General features: G+C 56.5%; 2 protein-coding genes across 4 annotated transcripts in view; both read right to left on the bottom strand.

The window, feature by feature from the left end:
* Positions 1–568: 568 nt before the first annotated feature.
* LOC129397538 (death domain-containing membrane protein NRADD-like) lies at positions 569–6,298 on the bottom strand. The gene is made up of 4 exons (XM_055111036.2): positions 4,456–6,298; positions 3,525–3,719; positions 3,275–3,417; positions 569–3,157 (listed from the first exon to the last, which is right to left on the bottom strand). Exons 1-4 carry the CDS (start codon positions 4,496–4,498, stop codon positions 3,032–3,034), a joined length of 507 nt encoding a protein of 168 aa, XP_054967011.1. The 5' UTR covers positions 4,499–6,298; the 3' UTR covers positions 569–3,031.
* A 40-nt stretch (positions 6,299–6,338) lies between these two features.
* NBEAL2 (neurobeachin like 2) overlaps positions 6,339–10,908 on the bottom strand; it is a 30,048-nt gene continuing 25,478 nt past the window's right edge. For all 3 annotated transcript variants that reach the window (XM_034956298.4, XM_034956299.4, XM_063602284.1), the window contains 15 exons: positions 10,731–10,871; positions 10,433–10,563; positions 10,205–10,314; positions 9,989–10,106; positions 9,790–9,887; positions 9,603–9,719; positions 8,885–8,974; positions 8,690–8,799; positions 8,343–8,515; positions 8,130–8,224; positions 7,854–7,970; positions 7,599–7,757; positions 7,372–7,520; positions 6,916–7,051; positions 6,339–6,821 (listed from right to left, as the gene is read on the bottom strand). In XM_034956298.4, coding sequence (XP_034812189.2) covers positions 6,720–6,821; positions 6,916–7,051; positions 7,372–7,520; positions 7,599–7,757; positions 7,854–7,970; positions 8,130–8,224; positions 8,343–8,515; positions 8,690–8,799; positions 8,885–8,974; positions 9,603–9,719; positions 9,790–9,887; positions 9,989–10,106; positions 10,205–10,314; positions 10,433–10,563; positions 10,731–10,871 — 1,846 coding nt within the window. In that variant the 3' untranslated portion in view covers positions 6,339–6,719. The remainder of the gene's footprint in view (positions 6,822–6,915; positions 7,052–7,371; positions 7,521–7,598; positions 7,758–7,853; positions 7,971–8,129; positions 8,225–8,342; positions 8,516–8,689; positions 8,800–8,884; positions 8,975–9,602; positions 9,720–9,789; positions 9,888–9,988; positions 10,107–10,204; positions 10,315–10,432; positions 10,564–10,730; positions 10,872–10,908) is intronic.

Genomic DNA, 10,908 nt, shown 5'->3' with positions numbered 1-10,908 from the left:
TTGAATCTTTTCTCCCCCATGGACTTGATTTTTCTGAGCCCACTGGAATGCTTTTTTTTGGGGGGGGTGGGGGAGGGGGGTGGGGAGAAAGGGTCTCGCTTTGTTGCCCGGGCTGGAGTGCAGTGGTGTGATCATAGCTCATTGCATCCCTGAACTCCTGGGCCCAAGCAGTCTTCTTGCCTCAGCCTCTGGAGTAGCTAGGACTATTAGCTAATACTTTTTAAAATTTTTTGTAGAGAGACACAGGGTCTTGCTATGTTACCCAGGCTGGTCTTGACTTCCAGGCCTCAAGTAATGCTCCTGCTTTAGACTCCCAAAGTGTTGGACACCTGGTTTGAAATGCTCATTTGATGTTTGGGCTCCCTAGCTTCCCACTGTGCTCCCTAACACTGGGGTTGGACACTAGAGGACAGGACAGGACCCCTATAAAAGAGGTATAGTGCACAGGTTATGATGATAGTGAACATTTCCAGGAAGATGCAGGGCTTGGTGAGAGACCTCTCTCCCACTTGTTGGATCAGTTATCTAGGCAGTGAGGAAGGCTGAGGGCTTCAGGCCAGACTGGGGCCCATCTTTGCAAAAAGGTTGGTCCCACCTGTTTCTCACCAGGGTTATTCTGCCTGCTGCAGCAGTGTTCTTGAGGTCAGGTCAGGTTGTGGCCTGCCAAATCTTTGGCAGGGTGAGTAGCAATTAGAGCAGTCACTGCCTGCTAGGCACTGTGCTGAGCACTTAGAGCTCAGGTTGTGGTCACAGTCCTGAGGCACAGGAATTGGCACTATAATGAGGAAAACTAAGGGTCAGAGAGGTTCAGTAACTCTTCTAATATCCTCATATTAAAGGAAGTGTTAAAAGAGGGGAAAATCCTTATTTTAAACTTAGACATGCTATTGTTTTCTCATGATACTGCAGCCTTCAAAACTGTAAAGCACTTTTTTTTTTTTTTTTTTTTTTTGAGACAGAGTTTCGCTCTTGTCCAGGCTGGAGTGCAGTCGCACGATCTTGGCTCACTGCGACCTCTGCCTTCCAGGTTCAAGCGATTCTCCTGCCTCAGCCTCCCTAGTAGCTGAGATTACAGGCATGCCCCACCATGCCCGGCTAATTTTGTATTTTTAGTAGAGATGGGGTTTCTCCATGTTGGTCAGGCTGGTCTCAAACTCCTGACCTCAGGTGATCCACCCATCTCGGCCTCCCAAAGTGCTGGGATTACAGGCGTGAGCCACCACGCCTGGCCTAAAGCATATTATTATATCACATGCCCAGTTGGTAATTTGCTCAACCCTCTTAACGTCTTGGAATTATGTCTGTTACAGAGAATATTTTAGTTAATATGCTTAAGCACATTGAAAGGGGGCATTTCTTTTTCAGTGGGTTTACAGTGCAGGGGTACAGCCACATGCACTGCTGCCTGCAACCAAATCAAATGCATGGTTTTGACCCAAATCTCCAGGTTATGATGTCTCCAGCAGCTGGTGCGTATCTTCCCTGCTTTCTCTCCTGATTCTTCAGGGTTATTGCCCTAAGGTCATCTGAGGAGGAAGGTGGCTATAAACTTCCGGTTCTTCCTTAGTTTAAGGGAAAGATTTACAGAGTATTAAGCAGCCCTGGTCAACTATTTCTGAGGGTAGCAGTAGCAGCAATCTGATGAGCTTGGTACTCACAGAGTAGTCAATCTCAGTTGCATCTCATTTCAGCAGAGGGACAGGATCTACCTTGGGCCCCCCTAGACCATGACTGGAACCCATGTCTTCTGAGTGAGTTTGGATGGCTGTGCTTCTGAAGCCTACTTATGCTGATAGATGCCAGGATGGTAGCCATTGTTCCTTCCTAGGCAAGGCTTGTCTTTTATAGCACCTTCTTCAAAAGGCACTTGTGCCAACCTACCTGCCTCCCCCTTTGGGGTGGGCATATGTATGGAGTGCATATGCATGGACTTGGCTGCACCTGCCTTGTCCTGAGCTGCCCAGGAGACCCACCTGTCCTTGGCATGTGTAGCAACCACATGAGCAGATGTGGAAGTACATTTGGAACTCCTTGTCCTGAGTTCAGGTCTTGTAAAGAGAGCATTTTCTTTTTTCTTATCTAGAGGTGACCTGAGGCCCTTGGTAATTAACTGCCCAGGACCAGCCTACTTCTTGCCTCCTGTCTAGAGGAACAGGCCTCCAGCCTCCCCTTGGTGCTGCTCATAGAACAAGTCAGGAAAATGATCTCAAACCCAGGGTCCCTCAGCACCAACCTGGGAGTCTTAGGTGTGGGGGAAACTACTGAATGTGTCACTTAAACTTATTGTTCTCCAGCTAAGGAAGTTGATAAAATACCAAGGTAAAATAATCAGCAAGGTAAAATAGCTTCCAAACATGATAAAGCCAGCAAATGGTAGGCGCAGGATATGAACTCTGATCTGTGCCTCCAGAGCCCATGCATCCTATAGGATCACACTGCCTGCCATCCCAGGTGCTGCTTGGAGAGGCCCCTCCCACAGCCTAGGGACCCCCACCCCTTTTCTGGGCCTCTGCCTCATAGCCACCCACTCAACTGTCTCACAGGCCCAAGGAGCCAGATAGAGCCAGCGGAAAAGTCCGAATCACCTTTTTAATATGGGTTACAAAAGTAGCAAAACCAGCTGAGGCTTAATAAGAGGAGGTGGAGTAGGGATCCAAAGGGCAGGACCACTCCTCACTGCCCACTCCCCACCATATCCTGGGCCCTCTTCTGGAGGGGATGGGTGGATGAGGGGAAGTGAATGGTGGCTGGATCTTCGGTTTTCTTCCCCAGAACAGAGCAGGCTGAGCCCAGCAACCCCAGGAAGCCCACAAAGGGAAAGATATATGAGATGGGGGTAGGGGAGCACCGGAGCAGTCTCCGAGAGTGCAGGCTATGGAGACAGCACTCACACCACAGAGCAGTCCTCAGCTTGGGGGCCCAGGACCTGGACCACATCTTCCTGGCCCATGGCAACCAGGGCATTCTCTAGCACCTTGTGGGTGGCACCACTGTCTTCTTGGATAGCCCAGTCCCTCAGCAGTGTGTAGGCTCACACCTGGCCTTGGGCCATGATTTCTACAGCCTCAGCTTGGTAGCCCAGATGGTCTGCCAGTCCCCGCCAGCCCTTGTCAGGTTCACGTGACACCTCTAACAGCCGCTCCACTTTCTCCTGGTGCTGCCGAGGGAGATCAAGGTAAAGTCGGCACCCAATCTCAGGATGTGGTCCTGGGGCAGGAGACATGAGGATCACACAAGGGCTGGGTGGTGAGGCAGTTCTGGGAAAGGGGCTCACCCTGGCTGGGGGCACAGGGCTCCAGACTGCTAGGAGAGTCCAGGAAGACACTGCTGTCCCCATGCATCTGGTCCTTGTTGAGACCTCCCAGCTCTGCAGTTCGAGCTTTGGCCAGCTGCTGTCTTTGTTTATGTGAGCGCCAGCTGTGGGGAGAAAGGGAGACCTACCAACCTGCCCCCACCTTCAAGACAGGGAATTGGTTGGGAGTCCAGACAGGGAAGGGGGTGCCACAGGGCAGTGCCCAGACCACCTGCCACTTGAAGGCCATGTAGGCAAGCAGACCGAGGACCACAGTGGCCAGGAGGGTACAGTAGACTGGGATGATGCTGCCTGAGACCCCTTGGAGACTCCAGGAGGAAAGGGGAGGAGGTATTGGGGGCCAGGGCTCCCCCTGCCCCTACCCATACTCCTTCCCTGTCCCTCTCCTGCCTCCTCAGGATCTTACCTGTGGAAGAAAAGACAGATCAGGTCAGGAGCAAGGAACAAAGGCTAGGGTCCCTGGGTAGCCTCACCTAAACTTTGTTGCCAAAAAGATTTGAAGCCAGTAGTCCCTACTATTAGAGTCAAAAGCTTATACCACAGCATCAGGAGCTGTCTGGCCTATTTTTCCATTTTCATCTACTTCTTCCCCTTTGCTTACCACTCTGGACACCTTGTCCTTCCTAGATGCACCCTGTTCTCATAACCTTCCAGACTTCTGCTCTTGCCAATCTCCCTTCTCCATCTGACATATTGGCAAGAATCTTCTACTCTGGGAAGACTTCTTGATCTCTTCCTTTTTGGGGTCCATTTGCACCTCCTGTCTACCACGGCACTAAATCCAATTTTTTTAATCCAATTATCCAGGGCACAGGAAAAAAGACCATGGCACTGTCTACCATGGCACTTGTGTCCTGTCTCCGCCACCAAGTCTGGACTGTGAGGGCACATTGATTCATGTGGTCCCCACAAGCATCTCTGTGCAAAGGAGGCCTTGTAAATTTTTGCAAAATAAAGCTGAACTGGAAAGGAAGTGTTGTTGCTTTCTTCTGCCTGGAAGCGACTTGTCCTTCCAATCTAGTGCAGTCAGGGCACACGGGGCAGAGACTCCAGAACCTGTGGCTGGACTTGGGTGTGACCTACCCACTTGGGGTACCTCCCAGCCTGCCCAGTGCCCGTGATCTGGATCAACGGATGCTTACCCACATAGGCCAGGACTTTGCTGTGGCTAGAGTTGTGAATCATGGCTCTGTTAGTGGGTAATACTCCTGGGGCTGTTTCTTGGAGAAGAGGTTAGAGAGTTTTAGGCAGCGCCCAGGCAGGGGAACTGGGAGCTGCTTCTCTCAGTCCAAAAAGGGCTGTGTGCAGGAGGAACATGGGGGAAATCTCCAGGCCTGACGTTGGCAGTCCCTTGGGGTAGTCTGTCCCCCTTTTCTCACTTCAACCTGATTCATTCTAGGGCTGGACCAGTTTCCTCCTGTGTCAGATGGGGCGGAGGTGACAGAGCTGGTCCCAGCTGGCCAAAATTAGAAGGGTCAGATACAGCTCAGGATGGAAGACAGGTTGGAAACCACCCTGTCTCAAAGACGTTGCCAAACACCTGGTCTGAGTCCAGGGATGGTAGGGAGGATAGGGGAGACGTGCCTTCTAGCTCCATCTTGGCCAGAACCAGGCTGGAGAGATGTACTGGCCAGTGGGAGGCTCACCACCAGGCTTTTAAACTAGAGTTCAGGAACCCAACATCCTAAAGCCCCAAGGCAGGAGGACTTTCTGCAGTGACCATGCTCGCACTCTTTCCTCAAGGGTCAGTGTCCAGCCCTCTCCTGATCAGGAACTGGGTGGAATGCTACCCTGGTGGGTTCAGCGAGGGAATAGGGGATATGGGCCCAGAGACCCCCTAGTTGATCCTGCTTCATCCAGAAATTCAGAGAGGGCCTGAGACTCAAAGGATAGGACCGCTCAGTCCTACCTGGATCCTATAGGGCTGAATCTGCTGGGACCCACTTCCTGAGGTTTGGGGAAGAGAAGCTCCTCGTCTAGACTAAGGAGAGCTTGCCTGGAGAAGGAATGGAGGAGACATCCGGGAAGGCCCTCCAGCTCCCCAGTATCCACCACCACATATTGGGTACCGATCTATCCCACACCATGTGCCCATGTGTATGGCTAAGTCAGCAACCCAGTGCTGTGGCCAAGTGGGTGCGACCTGGTGGCCCTTGCCACATGTGGGTGTGTACCTTTGTGTCACTTACATTAAGGGGCCCTGCAGGATCCTGGATAGTGGATGGGCCTGTGACCAGGACGCAGCAGCAGACAGGCCTGGCTTCCGCCCAGCCTACTCTGAGCAGAGGGACTGGAACCCCTCCCGCCTCCCACCGGTACTCCAGGCCCACGAATACGCACACACAATGCAACCACCCCGCACACCCACACTACCCCTGACTTCTCACGCACACGCCGACACCAGCACATACAACACCCGCAGGATCGCGAGTCTGGAGATGGGGGACAGAGAGGCAGCCCCCGGCTCCCTCCGCTCAGCAAGGGCTCTGCCCCCAACTCCTCCTGACCAGTGGCCGCCAGGATGGATCCACTCAGCAGGGCAGGACCGAGCCCTCCGGGAAGACAACGTGGACTCTCTGGGGTGGTTCTGGCCCCCCACCCCCAACCCCGAGACCACAGCGGCGCCACAGGGGGGCCCAAGAAGTAGGCAAGACAATGAGGTGGCAGGGCCGAGCTGGAGGGGCGCGGCCTCGGGTGTTGTCGCCCCTGCCCGGCGAAGGAATGCAAACGCGCCTGCGGGGCGCCTGGCCGGGTTGTGGTTGTGGACGAATGGCGTGCGAAGGCGACCCCATGAAGAGATCGTGGGGAAATCACAAGCCGGGGCGAGATGTGGGGCAGGGGCTACACTGCCGGGTAAACTGAGGCCCCAGTTCAGCGACGGCCACGCGGAGGGGGGCGAGTGGGCCCAGAGGGGGTCACGGGCCAGGGGAACGCGAGCCAGGCCAGACTCAGACGGCGACCCTGGGACGGTGGCCATGGCAGGCCGAGACGCTGCGCGCGCACGCACACTCGGAGACGGAGCAGCTACAAAACTAGGCCTGGTTTATTGCCGAGAAGGGAGAACCGGGGCCGCCGTTAGGAATTAAAGCCACAGGCGGCCCTCGTGCTTTGACGAAACAGGGACTTGGAAGCCAGGGAACCCCGCCCCAGACTGTGCAAAAAGTGCTGCTGCGGCCGCAGACGCCAGTGCTGGCCCTCAGGGCGGCCCCTCAGCCGGCGAGGGGCGGGACTTCCGCCCGCCAATCCCTGAGGGGGTAACATCGCCCGCCAATCCCTGAGCTGGGCAGGGTGGGCCCCGCTCACCCCCCTGGGCTGCCCACCCCGGGGTGTTCCCGCCGACTTCTGGGCGGGGCCTCCCGGGCCAGGCCTGCCGGGGGCGGGGCCCGAGCAGCCGGACTGGCCAGGTTCAGCGCGCCTCAGCAGGGTTGTATTCCGTCTCTCCCGAGGACACCTGGGAGATGCGCCGCGAGGACCGCCACAGCTTCCGCGCGAACTGGCTGCTGCGCACCTGGTGGGCGTAAGGGTTGAGTAGGATCAGCTGGGATCGCCGCGCCACGCCCCGCCCCGTTCGAGGGGCCTCCCCACCCCCGCCCCATCCTCACCTCAGAGGGCTGCCCCGCGACCACCACGATGAGCTTGCCATCCTCCAGGCCCACCAGCACGTGGCTGCGCTCCTTGGTCACGGCCACGCTGCGGATGGCCACCTTCATGGGCAAGGGAGGCGCGGCCGGGAGCAGTCTGGAAGGGAGAGGGGATATACACCAACTTGCGACTGCAAGGGGGCTTTGCGACCAGCAGATATCCCTTATCCCATATACCCTCTCTGTCCTCATTTTAAGGATGGTTAAATTGAAATTCTTATACACAAAGAAATCTCCCACAACTGTGGCTAAGCGGAGGCCCAGGGCAAGACCTCCCCATGGGAAGATGAAGGGACAGGTAACAAACCTTGAAATATGTGCCCACAAACATGTATGGTGTGTGGGTTCCTAGGGCCTTTATCCTACACCAATGACCACCACCTTCAGGGGCCATGAACCCATAAATGGGGGGCTTACGTGTTTAGTTGGAGGATGTGCAGGGCGCACTGGGCGGTGCCCAGCAACACAAAGTCCTCTGTCACCGTCAGGGCTGTAGGCTGCTCTGCCAGGGGCAGTGAAGCCCGCAACTTCCCATTGACTGAATACAGGTGCAAGGAGTAGGTGACCTGGAGGAAGCAGGGAGTGTCAGCAAGGACAGGATCCCAACTGCCCCTCCATCTTTGCTGGGCACCCCTTCCCCATACCTGGGCCCCAGGACGTTCCCACGCTGAGCTCTGTACCACAATCTGGCCTTCGGACCCCAATGCCAGGTGGAAAATAGGTCCAGGGAATGTGGCACCCAGAGGCCGTAGTGCCGCCACAAACTGGCCGCGGCGTACGGTGTGTATGATCACAGTTCCATCCTGCAGGAAGGCAACTTAGGGTCCTGGGCAGGAGTCTGGGCTCCAGGGGGATTGCCCAGGAAACTCACCCTCCCCAGGGCACATGCATACACACACCTCAGATCCAGACACAGCCATGTCAAGTTCAGTGCTGATGGCCACACAGCTCACTGCAGCCCCATGCCCATACAGGACCTGCACAGGCTTTGGTGCCAGGCCTACTGACAGACCACCCTGTGGAGGACCAGGGTTGGCTTAGGACTGTCCCCTGAGGCTCAGGAAACGAAGGCCTTGTCCAAGACTACAGGAGGACAGGACTGGAAGGCCACTGAGGGACGGATGGGCTGCAGGTCTGGGCTACGGGGGCCCCACAGAGCTGCCCACCAGGCACACCTGATGCAGGAGCCGCCACACCATGCACGTGGTGTCCCGGGAGCCTGAGATGAGGTAGATGCCACAGGTGTCCAGTGCAAGGCAGGTTACTACATCTGCATGGGAAGGGGAGGGTACAGGCAGAACGGAGGAGTCACATCCGCCCTGGCCAGCCTCAGAACCCGGCCCCATACCTGTGTGCCTCATTCTCCCCAGCTCCAAGGCTGTTCATACCAAGGTGGCGGCTGAGCTGGCTCAACAGCTTGCCACGGGGTAGTGCAGTCACCCGCAGGCTGCCATCCCAGTGGCCACCGCTGAATAGCAGCTTTCCATCCGGGGCCACTGCCAGTGCTTGTCCACTCACACCACTGCCTGGCACCCACGGGCCACTCAGCAGTCGCTGCGTCCTGACCCAGTGAGGGGGATAGCAAGTGAGGCCAGGCCACATGGAAGAGACCCAGGCCCTCAGGGAGCCTGGCCAGACCTTTCCCCTGCAGCTGGCCTACATTCTGATTAGGGAGGGGAATAATTCCGGGTGCAGGGCATTTGTAGCCCACCCCACCCACAGCCCTCTGTCCTACTTGTGGCTGCCCATGGTGGGGTCTTTGCTGAAGCTGAAGTAGTTGCTTATGTTGCGGTCATAGGGCAACCAGCTGTGGGTGCCCAGCAGCCCACTGGCACTCACAGTCACCTGCAGGCAGGAGGGGGCAGAGGTGGGTTTCTGGCAGAGGCAAGGGGGAGTGGAGCTGAGCTGGGGCTCTGCACAATGCACTTACCAACAGGTCTGGGGAACCCTGGGTGATGAAGGAGTGGGGCTGCCGGTGGGGGACCAGGGCTAGCACCAGGGGTACACCATCACTGACAACCTGCAGGGGCAAGGGCAGGCCTAGCTATGCCTGAGTACTATCAATCAGATTACACTATCTGCTCCCTGAAGCATCATCCCTTCCTTTACCGTCAGTCCCCAGGGGTCATAGATTAGGTGTCACAGATGCAGAGGTTCCCTCCAAGAAACAGGCAGAGACTTTAGGAGGGCATCTCAGAAAGTGGGTGAGAAGCTGGGACAGACATGGAAGATGCTTCCAGAGTATCACACTTAGTTTCAACCTTGGTCCTCTCACCCTGTTATTCCTTGTCCCCCTAGCCCAAAGGCAGGAAGAGAGGGAAACCTAAAAAAAAAGTCAGGCCTGGGGGCAACATTCAGGAATGTTCCTGTCTAGGAAGGCGATGGAAGGGGTCCAAGGACAGATCTCCTCCCTCCTGATCTCCCTAAGGCTTTCAGAGCTTGTTAGGTGAGTCGACACTTTATCCTGGCCCTGATGAAGAAGGCACCCCTCCTGCCCCCATACTCTTCCCATGTTTAGCTCATTTTCTAAGGTGCCTTGAAATCAGTGACCTTGATTAGGATTCCCATCTGCCCCACGTGGTTGGTAAGGACAGTGGGGTTAAACCCATTTCACAGAATATAAAGTTGAGGTCTTGTCTTCCTTTCACCTCTGCGAAGAATGCCTTGAGTTCGTCCAGGTGCTGGAAGATGCTAGGTGAGTTAGTGTCCAGGCGTGCAAGGCGATGGGCTGCTTCCTCAGCTGAGAGCCGAGTTGGATGTGGCTCCTGTGGGTAAGTGGCTAGTCAGCACCATGGCATGGGCATCCCTGGCCACTATCCTCTAAGCTGGCCTTACCTTCAGCAGCTGACAGGGAGTCTGCCCGAAGTTGCTGATAATGCCCTCCAGAGCCTTCCGTTCCCGCTCATCTGTCACATGGTCCAGGTCTACAGCCCCTGGGAAGGCAGGCAGAGCAGTCAGGGCTCCCTGCGTGCCCTCTGCATCCACCCGACCTGATCTTGTCCTGGCCCTGACTGGAGTCCAGCGCACTGCCCACCCTCATAGGTGCAGTAATAGAAGACATTGAGGGCCTCCTCGGCGGCTGGCCCCCGCTGCTTGTAGCCAAAGATGAGGTCGATCCACTCGTGTAGGTGTGCAGACACATACTCCGACTCCTGAGAGTAGGGAGGCAGCAATCAGTGCGGGGACAGCTGACCCCCCATGATCTTCAGAACCCCGGCTGCCTGCCGTTTGCCTGTGGTTCCTTCCTCACCAGAGCCTGGCGGTGCTGCTGGATGAAGTCCTCAGGAGAGCTGGCCCACGGGGGTAGCACCACATCGCCCACCTTCTCGTTGGTCAGCTGGAGACAGCCCAGGTCAAAACCTGGCACAGAGGACTGGGTCAGCTGTCTCCCTGTCCATCCCGACTGCCCCCTGGCCACTCCACCATCTGCTCTCCATCCCTACACCTGCCCGCTCCAGTGTGAGCACCTCACACCTACCGTTTTGGTTCTCAAGGAAGTCAGGAAAGTAGAAGAATTCCGGGATGAGCTCCTTCACATCGGCAGGGCTCTCCAGGCGTGCCTGCCAGGCTGCCGCCACCGAGTGGAACTGCCGGTCGGAGCAGTCAAAGCTGGGGGAGGGGCACGGGGCCAAGGTGAGGTGGGGAGAATGGAGACAGGGAGGGAGATGCCGTGGCTGGAGGGAAGAAGGGAGCCAGGGGTGGGCCCAGGATGTGGGGAGGACCAGCCTCCTCCCCTTGTCTGCCCCCTAGTCTGCCCACCAGCCCCTGGGCCGCACCGGCCACTCTGCAGCTGGACGTGCAGGGAGGTGAAGGGCTCCACGCGGATGAGGTAGTGCATCACGCCTGCTGCATTGGAGTAGTGGGTGCCATAGTGGAACTTGTCAATGGTCCCCGCTGGGTCCTCAAAGCTTTCATACCTGGGGCCACAGTTGGACGTGTCAGCAGAAGCCCTCC

Source organism: Pan paniscus, chromosome 2, assembly GCF_029289425.2.
Source record: "Pan paniscus chromosome 2, NHGRI_mPanPan1-v2.0_pri, whole genome shotgun sequence".
Taxonomy (NCBI): Eukaryota; Metazoa; Chordata; class Mammalia; order Primates; family Hominidae; genus Pan; species Pan paniscus.
The sequence above is the reverse complement of the archived record's forward strand: the minus strand, read 5'-3'. Positions and strand labels throughout refer to the sequence as shown.